At 41.2% G+C, this 13,733-nt stretch overlaps 1 protein-coding gene across 4 annotated transcripts in view; it reads right to left on the reverse strand.

Moving 5' to 3' along the window:
• Positions 1-13,733, reverse strand: part of EEF1AKMT2 (EEF1A lysine methyltransferase 2) — a 60,986-nt gene that overhangs the window by 3,284 nt on the left and 43,969 nt on the right. For 3 of the 4 annotated variants that reach the window (XM_030571329.1, XM_030571327.1, XM_030571332.1), the window contains one exon: positions 12,137-12,347. The exons of the other annotated variant lie outside the window; for it this stretch is intronic. Coding sequence is in view for 1 of the 3 variants with exons in the window: in XM_030571332.1 (XP_030427192.1) it covers positions 12,301-12,347 (47 nt within the window). In the remaining 2 variants the exon portion in view is untranslated. Of the gene's footprint in view, positions 1-12,136; positions 12,348-13,733 lie in introns of those variants that run through there. 4 annotated transcript variants of the gene reach the window in all.

Here is a 13,733-nt window from a genome sequence, read left to right on the forward strand (position 1 = left end):
TCACTTTTGTGGTATTTTATGTGATTTGCTGACTTTAATCACTGAGAAAAAATGCGAACCTTTCCCGGCCTTTCTTGGCCCTGTGAGAGAGAGGCCACTTTCTTAAAGAAAACCGTTTTCCAATAGTCACTTAAACTTTGTGCAAATGCAAGAGAAATACAAAATGACAATCTCAAAGCTATTCTTTTCACACATCTATAACATTTCTGGAGTATGTAGTATTTTTGTAATACCACTTGCAGCTATTTTCAGTCTATAGGAGGAGGTGAGAATCAGGTTTAAAATGAGCATTACTACCTCTAATATACCAGCATCTCCTTTGCTTGTGGAAACAAAGAGGAAACTTAGGAGACCCTAACCTGGACAGCTGTGGCTCTGCTGATTCATCTCCTCTTCCAGGTGACCCCATGGAGTCCCCACTAGCATTTTATAGGGTCAAGTCTCCTAGATGCATTGTGGTTGGGCATGGAGCAGAGAACCATTTGTCCCATAAATGTCCCAACAAAGTTCCATCGGATAAAGAGTTAATGCTGCTCAATGCTGACTTTGCTGCTAGGTGCTTTCTGTGCTGAGCCAGTAACCTTACAGAGACTTCCACATCAGCCCAACAAATGAAGGGCACTGAGCTCACAATAGCTTGTGCTTTGGATCATCCTAGGAATCCAGAGGCAGACGCCTCACAAAACACTAAGCCATCACATACACCCAAAAAGCTTAACGTTCTTGATCCAATGACCTCATAAAGGCCTATTCCTTGACATCAGACCAGCAATCTAGAGGTAATCTCAGTAATCTCTAGTTACCAGTCAGTAACTTCAAAGAGTCCTCTGCCTTGACCTCTACATGTAACCAGCAGTAGGAGCTGAGCAAGTAACTTCACAAAGGCCTGTCAAACTGGAAGTACTCATCCAGTAATATCAGAAGGGCCTGTCACTTGATATCAGACCAGCAAGCTGCAAGTGCAGATCCAATGACCACACAGAGGCCTTTACTTCAACACAGGCCTCTAAAGTGAAAGGGGCTGAGCCAGTAACTTGACAAAGATGCACGCCTTGGCTTCAGACCAGCAAGCTAGAGGTTTGAGAAAGAGAGCTTCCAGAAGTCTCTCTCTTAAGATCATCCCAACATACTAAAGCTGCTGAACTAGTGACCTCAATGAGGCCTTAGCTTTGACATCAATCCAGAAAACTTGAGCTCTTGGACAATGAGCTCCCAGAGGCCTGTGCCTTGGCATCTGCACTACAAGGTAGACTACTGAACCAATGACCTCCCCTGACATTTGACCACTAAGCTAGTCATTCCCCTCAGAAATTCCTCCACCTTGACATAAGCCTAGCCAGCTAAAGAAGATGAGTCAATGATACCACAAAGGCCTATGCATTGACATCAGACCAGCAAACTAGCATTGTTGAGTCAGTGACATCACAGGTCTGCCCTTGAGAAAAGACCAGCAAACTACAGGGGCTAACCCTCAGAGAGAGCCTTACCATCAGATCAGCATGTTGAAGTGGCTGAGTTAGTGACTTCACAGAGGCCTGAGCCTTGACATTAGGGATGCCAAACAAGGCACGCTGGCATCAAACCAGCAAGGGAGTTGCTCAGCAGACATTACAGTAAGAGGGAGCATGTGAGAGCCACAGCTCCCCATCCTCCACTAATACAAGGAAGAGAGTTCTTTTTCCTCTCTTCTTTTGGGCTTGGGGGTAAGGGAAGAGACGCAGAGCTCCACCAGAGTTCCTCCTCTTCCTGCCTCTTCAGTGACTGGTGAAATGAAGACTCATTGGGTTGGAGAATCTGAAGTGGGAGCAGCAGGAGCTGGGGCCTGGCTAGGAGTTTATAGGGCTCCAAGCCTTCCCATCAGTAGGTCGAGCAGCACCTAATTGGGAAGAGTTGTCCAAGCAGGGATTCCCCTATCTGCCTCCCTTCTGCAGGAAGATCTGTGTCCCTTCTGGTTCCCCCTCCCCTCCATGTGGCACAGAGGAAAAGAGGAAGAGATAGTTGGTACCAGCTGTCCATCCCCTCCAGGATGGGTCAGGGCCTGCTCGGGGACATAAATTATACCTTTCAGGTATACTTATTCTCTTGTTCTTGTTCTTTCCTGTGCCACATTCCATCGCACAAGGTGGTGCAATAGTACTTAACCACATGACATTAACACCAATGCTGACTTACAGAGAATAAGTATATTTTCCCTCTTTTCAGAGGTGTCACGTGGTTTAATTCATTGTGTTTCTAAAGTGCTTTGAAATTGTCAGATGGAAAGTGTTATACAAATGCAAAGCATCATGATTATTGATTATAAGTCAGTGGAAAGTTAGGATGTACAGTGCCTGGAGCACTCAGCAATATTCAAATAGTTAAACAAAGTTCCTTATTAATAGGGCATGATTTCTATACGAATAATTATCTTTCCGTAAGGTAATGAATGATTAATGCTTCTGCAACAAGCTATACACACCTAGGACTGCATAATCCAGGAGGCAGCAACTATGACAAGTTCAGGCAAAAAGTACTCTTCCTTGGTTGGACATACTATGGTGTACACTGTTCTGCATGCCCCCAAGGTGTCTTGGTCTGGCCATAAGTGAGGATTTCAGAGTGTGGCAACAGTATAATAATGGTAAGCTCCTTATGTGCAAAAAAAAAAAAAAGAAAAGAAAAAAAAGAAAGAATAGAGTCTTTTAAACTGGGTTTTAAGGTCATCTGAAGTTCTCCTTCTGTTCTGGTCCCCCTCAGTTTGTCCACTCATGGGTGGTCTATTTTCAAATCTGACTGCTTTGTTTTAACTACCACTGATGATGATAGACTTTTCAAAACCCTCCAACAGAAAAGTCAAACTTTCCACTGAAATGTAATCTTTGGCTTCCCGTCCGGCCTCATAACACTCCTGAGGCACAGCGTGACCTGAGCACAGCCATGCCCTGTCATGCCCTATTCATGCAAACCAATGATACAAGAAACAGAACGTTCCTCAGGCTTTCTACCTTCTTTTCATTAACCTTGCTCTTTTTGAAGGAAGCCAGTGTATATATTTGTATACAGTTTTCTTGTCTATTGCAGGTGTAGGCTTCAGTTTTCAATTGGGCCGATGTTTCTAAAGAGACACTCTGTAGATAAAAACCAAATATTTTAAAATAATACATTTTCCTCACTGAAATGGGATGAGGAGATAATATTCATACCAGGTTTAGGCTGAGTTTAAGGCAGAACTAGAGTAAGATAGTGCTGACATCTTGTGAGATGTTCTGGTGAGATTTCATCACCAAAATGACTGAAATCTCACTAGACCAGTTGATCTCATTAGTTTTCCACCATCTTGGACAGAATCTGAAATAGATCTGGAAAAAAGGCCTCCTGCACTTTTGAGTCCAGCCATACACCAGAACCTCAGTGGTGGATTCAGATCCAGAGATTCAAAGAGGAAAACCCCACTGCACCCAACTTTGAAATTCAAATGGAATCAGATGCAAGGAGCTAAATTCAGCCCTGAGGTAAGCAGGCACAACTCCACTGATTTCAGTCAAATTCCATCTGCTCAGGGGTGGCTCCAGGCCCCAGCACGCCAAGTGCGTGCTTGGGGCGGCATGCCACAGGGTGCACTCTGCCGGTTGCCAGGAGGGCGGCAGGCGGCTCTGGTGGACCTCCTGCAGGCACCTGCATGCCTGCGGGAGGTCCACCGGAGCCGCTGGACCAGCAGACCCTCTGCAGGCACGTCTGTGGGAGGTCCACCGGAGCTGCGGAACCGGCGAGCGGCAGAATGCCCCCCGCGGCGTGCTGCCATGCTTGGGGCAGTGAAATGGCTAGAGCCGCCCCTGCATCCGCTTACAGCACAGCTAAATTTTCTACAGCATTCCAGCTTTGGCCTATCTCTATTTGCTGATAACACCTAAGTCTGTAATACTCATTTTGGGCCCTACATTCAGTTCTTGCAGGGTTCACGCATTTAATCAGAACTTTTCTTACTCTGCCTGTTCCCAGGTAAGCCCATTATAAGTGCACTGTCCCCACCACTTAACACACAGGAAGTGGTATGATAGTGCTGAACAAATGAACCAAGAGGTTACAAGAGCCAAGCAGCTCAGAAGCAAGCAGATGAAAGACGTATATCGGAGACAGACACTCCTCTTGCCTCTCAGCAGCCAGGCAGAAGAGAGACTAGGCAGCACAGACTGGAGACACAGACAGCCACTATAATCAGAGTGCATCGAAGTGTGGTAGCCAAGTGATCAAGGTGCTTGACTACAGTCCTGGAGATTGTGGATTTGAGTCTCACTCAATCTCACACTGACAGTCTGCTTCCAATTTACCCAGCTGCAAAAGGAATACCTGATCCATAGGTTAGGGAAGTCAAAGGTGATTGGAAGTGATGCTCGCCACATCACTCCCATCTTTACCTGTGGCTGTGGGGAAATGACATGCTTTAAGCCACGTCAGCCTGATGAACCATCTGTGGCTCAGGGAAGACTTTGATGACATAATATCACACTACAGACAACACAATGGAATGTCACCCTGAGATTTCTTTCCAGTGGACCTTCAAGGTTGAGTGGACTACTAAAATGGAAAGACATTTCAAAATATCATTTGCATTTTGCTGCATATTTGTTTTTCATGTCCATCTTGGACAGTGAAACATCATGTTCTGGTTCTCCTGCACCAGCACAATGTTATTATGTCTAGGTTTCTCCAGGCCAAATTTTAGATCTCAGAACTGCTATAACCATTGAAATTTACAAAATAATTAAGCCAACACTTCAGTTCACATTGAGTCTATGGTGCAGATATATTAACTAAGAAAGATAAATAAAAGCCCAGACTATAGTCCAGTTCAAGTCCCTTTCCTCAGGGCTGGCTTTATTAACACAAAGATTCAAAGAAAAGAACAAAGTCTCAGAACACGGGGTAACAATCCCCAAGATCTTTCCAGCTTTTAGCAAGCTGGGAGAAAAGAGTGAAATCTTTCCCCTAGATAACCACTGCTATAACAGTTTGTTTGCTTTTATATCCTCATCTCAGATCACCCATGTGATAGGTTCTTCCTGTAAGCCATTACATGCTGGGAGTTAGGGAGCATTTTTATGCCTTATCAGTCTTATAAAATCCTTGCTTTCTACAAAACCTGAATTTTATGCCTAAACTACCAGACAGTATCCCCTTAAAATACAAAGCAGAAAAATCTCATTTTGTGGGACAATGGGGGAGAGAGAGCTTCATAGGGCTCCAGGTCTACATGTCAGAAGGGAGGGTTTATCACTTCTCTTTGGTCTTCTTTGTCCTTGCTGCATTTCTGTGAGTATATAGCAGTTCAGTGACAATACCTAATGGCTTTCTTTTTAATAAAACTCGATGCAAATTTCATGTTTACACCCATGATCAGTCCTTCTGGAGGCAAAGTGAATTACTTTTCTGCTCATGTTTGTTCTTTATACTCCACGACTTCTGCCAGAGGTTATTTAAACATTCTGATTTCTTAGGATTCACTTCTGCAATGGGAATGCTATGGGCAGAGTGCTCTGTAACTGAGAACTAATACATAGGCAAACTCAGTATAATAACGTGTCCAAATCTTCCCCTTAATTTATACCAAAAAGTAAATGTGAATAAGGTATGTCCCTCCTCAATTACCACCCAGCTGAATACTATTGAAAACCACAGGCCCTAACACCACACCTAGAAATATACTGCAGACCTGGTTATCTCTATCGTTAGCACTATCTTTATCAACGGTACTAAGTTCATGGAAATTGGAAATAATTTCCCCCCTCATTTATTGCTTCTAAATCCAGACTGAGTGGAAGCACATGTAGCTCTTACAGGAAGAATCAGGGTTATCTGAGATCTGCTCTCTGGGAGAATATTGCAGCAACCGAGTGTTGTTCTTCATGTAAACAGCATTGTGAGAAGAAGAAACCGACATTGCTAAGTCTCACATAAGGCCACTAGGTCTTGTGATCAAACACCAAAACAAATGTTCATGCTGTTTGAAGACAGAGGTGTTGAAACTTAGAAGTGAAGCCAACACCATACATAATTTGTATTACTTATCAATTAACATCAGTGGCCAGCAGGGTTGCTTAAAGTTAATCTACAATTTCTTGCTGTTGATGCTGTAAATTAATAGTATATTTCTCTTGTTATTGTCAAATTAATTAATGAACAAATAAATTGTTGTGCATGTCATCAGACACAGCAGAACTTCCTTTATGATTCAAAAATGTATTTCCTCTACCTACAATTTACTGGCCCTTCTTTATGGATCATGTCTTTGCTTGACTACAGCTAACTCTTTTCATCCATACTGCTCAAAGTGGTCTACAAAGTTGGGTAGCTATTATTGTATCCACTTTACAGGTGAAGAAACTGAAGCATGAAGTGGTTCTGGTAACTAGGGAAGCCTGGCTTTACTGGCTGAAGGATTTTAAAAAAGCACAAAAACATTTTACACCCCTTCTAAAACATTTCTAAAATAGTATGTAACATATGTGGCATATATAGAATACAAGATGATGTGGCACAGATGTTTTATCTGCACTCGCTTGTAATGACCTCTAAAACTTTGCCACCTGTGAGTAATGCAACTATCCCAAACTCATATCAGTACAAGGATTCTGAACATGATATCACACACACCATCAATGTTTTCTAGGGGAGAGATTTCTCCATGATACAGAGTGCCAGTCAAAGGACCGCTGTACCACATAAGCCCCAAACAGAGGTGTACCAGGCATCCACTGGTGGAACATCCTCTGCATGCTGCAAAAACATCTCTGAGCCAGTCCCACATAGCCTTGTGTGCAAGGCCACAATAATAATAATAAAACCCGTTCTCTTTTATATAAGATTTGTCATCAGTAAATCTCTAAGGACTTTATACAATGAGGGTCTGGTCCACAGATCTACCTGTACACAGATCCAGTGGCATCACTACCCTGTGCAACTGTGCAGAGAGGCCATGGCCATTATTCCATCCTATAAACTGGAATGGCAGCTGCTCTGAACTCTGGCATTGGGTTAGGGGTGCATTCCAGCTCCTCGGCATCTGTGAACTCACCCACATAGATACTCGGGCTTTACGAAGGTGAGGTGGATTTCACCCTGTATGGGAGGCAGGTAGAGAAACAGACTACTACTATAAGCAGATAGTTAGAGACTTTTAGATTAGATTAGATTCCATACTGATAGGAATGAATGAAAACTATGGAACAATTTGCAACTGATATTTTGACAAAATAGTAATACTGACAATACTTTATTTCCTCCTCTCTGCCCTCTTAGTCCTCAGAGTCCAATTTAGAGCCCTAAAAATCCCACATTTGCCCCTTCTCTATCATCTCAATCTCATAGTCCCATGTCAAGGCCGCCATCATCCTTCCAGCCAACAAGGTCAGGGGAAGCTCCTTTCTTAGCCCCTAAGTGACATGAAGCACTCTTTTGTGTATTTGAAGCACTCTTTTGTGTACTTCCCTAGGTTGGTCAGTCAAAGATTCATTCATGGGATTACAAGGTAATGTCCAGTAAATGCAAAAATATCATACATTATGCTTGTAATAATTATAGTCTTAGTGTTGCTGTTCTTATTCAGGCAAATATTACTGTGGCCTCCATGGAAGTTTTGGGTATGCAAAGAATACAGCTCCAAATTCAACAATGAAACACTAGGCAAAATCCTACAGATTATCCAACGTTGCATCTCCTTCATCAACCATAATGAAAAGTATGGAAAAGCGGCTCAACCATAGAGCTGTATTAAGCTGTGACATATGTCAGCCACTATGCCATGACTGAAGGTAGCACGACCAATACTTAATATGACGTACACATATACCACACTCTCCTCTGTACTCTCTATCCTGAAGAATGTGGACAAGTGTGTGCTTTACCAGCAAACACAGATTTCAAACTCTCTTGTAACAGTGACCCTCTGTACAAAACAAATTCAAAAATTACTCAGCTGCAAATAATTTATCTCTCAGTAGAAAGTCTAATATAAAATCCATTTATAAGTAAGGAGATGATACAGAAAATCAGAAATTGATCCTTATTTTGCATTTTTCTATATCCCAAAAACTGTAACATTTGATAGCTCTTGGAATACAGATTGCGGGTTTCTGCATTGATTTTTTTAATAATTCTGTTCTAAAAAAGTCAGTGAAAAAGCTGTGTTTAGCATAGTTGAAATGATTGAACTACGATTCAGTTTCTGAATGAAATGCTCTCACTATAATGTTCCTTTGACTACTGCAACAGTAAAATCAATTCAGGCATCTGTTTTACTTTGCAAAACACATAACAATGTCTGTTAAAAAGAAAGAATAAATGAACCAGTCATTTTCACTTCTGAATCAAATCTCTTTGCTCATCCTAAGAATTGCCATCCACTTCTGAATCTGTCATAAGTTTTGGGAAATTTCAAAACTTTGTGAAATGTGATAGAATAGAAATACTTAGGTCCAGAATTTGCTTTTTATGTAACTTGAGTTACCTCCATAGAAATCAACAGAAAGGTACACTAGTGTAACTGCGAACAAATTTGGCCATTTGTGAAAAGCTTCCACATCACGATACTGCAAAATGTGACAAAATAACTCTTTATAACCAAGTCCAACACTATTCAGACTATAACGCAAATATCTGCGTCAATAAGCAAGGGTAGGTGAGGCCAAGTCTCCAAGCTAAGTTCATCTTTTGGCAGCTACTATTTAGAAGACTGCTGAAAAGGCAACATTTTCCTTGTACCAGGGCAGGAGAGGTCAGTAAGTGCAATCTAGTTGTTGAAAATAGCACCACAAGTAAAGTTACAGAAAAATGAATGTGAGACATAGAAGAGAACAAGTAATTTTTACATCAGTGGCTCTCAAAAAGGAAAAGCAGTCAGGCTTCACTGTGGAAAATGCAAACCTCACTTCCACCTAGCAGAAAATCACAAACTTGAAGAGCATGTATGTGAACAATTATTCAGTTTGCAAATCTTATTTGATGAGTTTTAGATGATTTACAAGTTTCATTAACCAGACCAAATCCCCTTAGGCCAGATTCTACACCCATATTCTGACTGGCAATGGATCCCATGTACACACAAAAATCCCCTCCCCTTTACACAGATTATAATCTCTACATGCAGCAAGACCATTGCTGAGTATGGGATTCTAGGTTCAAAAGCATGCAGGCCAAATACCTTGCTCCAAAGTGTCAAGCCCCAGCTTCTTACCTGGAATTTTGAAGGGTATCCAGGATTAGCTTTCCCTAGTGTAGCGGGGGAGGGGGGGGGAGTTGGAAGAGTGCTTTATATACATAATGCTCTGCTAGAATTTGGCCAGTATACTGAAGATTTCAATTTCTCTTTGCTTATATGGCCAGATTCTGATATCCTTACCCATGAACACTAGTCCATTACTCAGTAAGTGGTTCTACTGAAGTCAGCGGGACCTCTTTGGGCGTGAGGTGTTTTTACATCGCAAATAAGGGTGTCAGAATCAGGCACATACTCTTCAAAGTATATCAAGTATGTCGTCAGAGGACAGCATAAGCGCAGACAGAGAACTGTGCAACCGAAACAAAATTCCCAGCTCCAACTCATCCTGTAGATTTAAAACAAAAATTAGAAATCAACCAGCATTCTCACAGGAAGCCAAATTGCTCCAGAAAATTTGTATGGGACAGGAGTTATGTGCTGAAGGGCAGAATTAAAGCTATAAATATTGTGCAATACTTCTGCCCAGTCAGGGGAGACCATCCATGTGATAACAGCCATACTTCCCTAGAAGGTTTCAAACAAAACTGGAGGGCTAACTAAATATTAAAAGAAAGAGATTCTGATAAGAATGGAGATATCAAAGGCTACAGTTCAAATCGATCCTCATTCTGTGTGATCTAGATATCTCAGAATCGGCATCTGAAATGATAGAGGTCCATATTCACTTCGATGTTTACTTCAATTTTTTTTATATTTTGGAAAACCCTGTAAGTTTAAAGTTTATTCTAATAATTATTTGACATGTGGTCTCATTTCCTCACTCTTTCAGGAAATAATTTACCTTCTGTAGTGGAGAAGATAGGGGCTCAGTTCTGTGTATTTTGCCCCCTTTCTAGAGTAAGTTAGGTCTGTTTCGGACTCTCTGAAAAATAATTGATGAACAATGTTTTCATTTAAGGGGAGAAAATCTACACCCCACAATAAAACATCCCTACCACCATTTTGGGGCCGAGAAGAGTATTTTACGTCACCTAAGACAAGTCGTATCAGTCTTAGGCCATGTCTACACTACTGGTTAAATCAGCACTGCTGTGATCAATGCAGCAGTGTCGATTTAACAGGTCTGCTCAAGACAGTCTAAGTCAATAGGAGGGCACTCTCCCATTAACGTCTATACTCCACCTCCCCAAGAGGCGGAAGCTATGTCGATAGGAGAGCATCACCCATCAACATAGCACGATGTAGACACCGCTGAAAGTCAATCTACGTTACATCGACTTCAGTTACATAACTTATGTAACTGAACCGGCATAATTTAGATTGACTTATAGAGTTAGTGTAGACCAGCCCTTGGATTCTCCATCTGTGAAATGGTTAAAATACTTATCTACCTCACAAGGCATATTGCAAGGCTTGATTAATATTTGTAAAGTTCATTGAGACTACTCAAATTCATAGTAGTCAATGGGAGTCTTTCCACTAACTTCCAAGGGCTTTGGATTTGGCCTCTGGAGAGCCTTGGATAAAAGATAAAAGGTAGTGGGCAAGGATAAAGGATTGTTATAAATCTTTTCCCAACCCCAGTTCCAACTCTCTCCTAAACTCTTTTCTAATTCATTTTACTTCATGACTTATTGTGTGTTTGGTCATGTATCTGAATCTGTTGAGATGGAAAAGCACAATGTTAAGGAAAATGTAAAGTTTATAAAAAATATAGTCACATATTACACCCAAATCTAGGATTTAGTTGTAAAATTTATAGTAGGGCAACCACAATCCTCCTGCCATTTCATTACAGCTCAGCATGTAGCTCATTGCCAAGAAACAAGACACTACTTCTTTCTTAGATAAGAGGCAACACTCCTTTCCACAGCATTCCTCCTCAACTTAACCTTTATTACAGATCATGCAGAACAGTGATTCAGCCTCACCACATAATAAAGGAAACTGATATAACTCAGGTAGCTGTCAAGTGTTGCGAAAGATTTCAATAAATAAAAAAGAGCCACTTTAATTGTGTAGAGAGGAACAATTCTATCATGAGAATATAATTTTATCTTGACTTAATGGTTCAGCCATTAAAAAAAAAAGCGGGACTATGAAGTCTCCCAATTTTCCTGCCAGTGGTAGCTACACCATAACTTTTTGCCTGGCTAACAAGATAAAGATACACTTTCACAATTAATAAGTAAAAGACTTGCCTGGATTTAACACTTAAACTACACATATAACAAAGGCGAAAGTAATAAATGGCGGTGTTTAAGAAGATAGAAGCTCTGCAGATTTGCTTGGCTCTATGACCCACATGAGCTCTTCATTTATGTTTAACATCTTAATGCAAGAGGGAGATTCTCGTCAAAGAAACCCGTATCATTCAAGTGGGGAGGATAATTGCCAATACAGGATAGTTCTAGACTAAGCAGTTGTCCTCTACAGCTATGTTAATAATAACAACAGCTATAGGCAGAGCCAAAGATTTATTGTTATAGTTGTGCAAGCACACCATCACGAGCTACCCTGTAAATAGAACACATAGTAGCCTTCAGTCATTAGGGATGACCATGTGCAACCCCACTTGTGAGTTCCATGATTATCCCTAAGTCACAAGAACAACAACTGTTACCCACAATCACACATAAATAACTAAAGCAAGTAGAGATGGGCCTGAACCAAGTCCTGGTCTCAAACACCCCTGCACTTTGGGCGAGCAGATATCAAAACGCAAACCTTCAAATGCAAAATGCCTTCGGACTTTGCAGACAGCCCTGATCTTTGTAATGAGCCGGACACAAAACCTTAAATCTAAATATCCCCAAAGGCTGGGAGAGTTTGAAATCCAAACACAGACCCAGGTCTGAATGTTTTGGTTGGAGCCCATCGCTAGGTACAAATTTAAACTGAAAGAATTAAGAGCAATTAAAGGAAAATGACACACCATCTGAGTCAGTGAAAAACAACATCAGTTTATTGTCCCCTTGCTCTTAAGGAATAGGAGTGGCAGGGGAAAGACTCCCTTACAAACAAACAGCGGAAAGGGATAGAGAGAAATGACAGGAGAGGGTCAGAGGTGATTTGTCCGATCATCTCAGTTGCCGTTCCTTCTCAGATTAAGGACATGGTGCTGGCACTGATTTTGCATTTTCCTTCTTGGCAACTGAAAGGGGAAAAAAGAGCAAAATTAGTTACTGCGAGCAGCAAATACCAATTGATGGATAAGAACCCAGCAAACTAGAAGAGTGTTGGACTGCTACTCAGAGGTGGCAGTTTCTAATTGACTAGACCATGAGGATCATGGACTCCTGCTAATATCTGATTTGCTATGTGTTACTAACACCCAGAAATAGTGAAAGGAGACACGGGCAAACTCATTGGTGGCTTTGATAAGAGGTCTTGAAGTAACTTGATCACCATTTAGGCTGCACAAAACTTCTTGTGGAGGACATGATAATGGCACAAAAGGGATCACTCATATCTTAAGCCACTGAGAGATCTCAACTTGAAGTGCAGTTATGGTCAGAAAAATGACTGTAAAAAGGAACCTTCTTACTGAATAGACCTGTATTCAAAGTCTGGTTTATGTACTTTGGTGACAAAAATAAAATGTTACCATTTTTTACTCCCAGTAACACTTGAGAGCCAATACAGCTATGGGAGAGTGAGTGGATTCTGTTCCAAGGACATCATCTATAGAATTGTTTCAGCTGCAGACTCTTAATTACTAAGGATGCTACACAATCCAGGAAGAATCCATCTTGACTTTGACTTCCCATATTGAACTGGCAAAGAGAAAAACTTTTTCCCCATAAACAGAATAAACTTGATATAGAGTCATTGAGAAACAACAGACATGGAATCCTATCATGGCATTTTTACAGAACCACTTTTCAAAGCATGGACACACTTCAAATATTACTAAAACCCATATCAGTGCCTACCTTTATGAAATGATGTCCATCTACTTACAGCCAGGCAATAATGCTCCAAAGGCAGAGAGTTCTTGGTGGGCTCAGGACTTGCTTGCTCAGAGTTCTTGATGATTTATATGAAGGAGTTTGTCTTGCAGAAAGCTTAAGCTGCAAAACTGTACCTCAAAATGTAAGTGTTCCCTATAACAATGTCAAAGTGTCAATGGTGATCACCAGAGAGGGACTGGATGGATTGAGTACTAGTGAAATTCACCTACATCACCAGATAACATAGCCCTTCACACGAAAGGTCAGGACAATGTTAGCAAGCCATATTTTTCCATTTTCTTAAGGCTGAACCTGGAAAGACAGAGCTCTCACTGGCATTGTTGACTTAGTGACAAGGTGACATTAAGATCATAGAGTCTGGTGTAAAGCCTAGAAAAATGATCAGTCAGGAAAGTTCTAATGGCTCAGATGAACTAAGTAGACTGAATGATCTGAGTTTCTCAAACCCAGTGCCCTATGAAGTATGTCATCTAGGCACAACAAGCATGCAAAACCCATTATTTAGTACAGATTCCATTACAGATCCCATCAGTGTGGTTACAATCTGTATGACTGGAGACAGTTCA

This window comes from Gopherus evgoodei, chromosome 7, assembly GCF_007399415.2.
Source record: "Gopherus evgoodei ecotype Sinaloan lineage chromosome 7, rGopEvg1_v1.p, whole genome shotgun sequence".
Taxonomy (NCBI): Eukaryota; Metazoa; Chordata; order Testudines; family Testudinidae; genus Gopherus; species Gopherus evgoodei.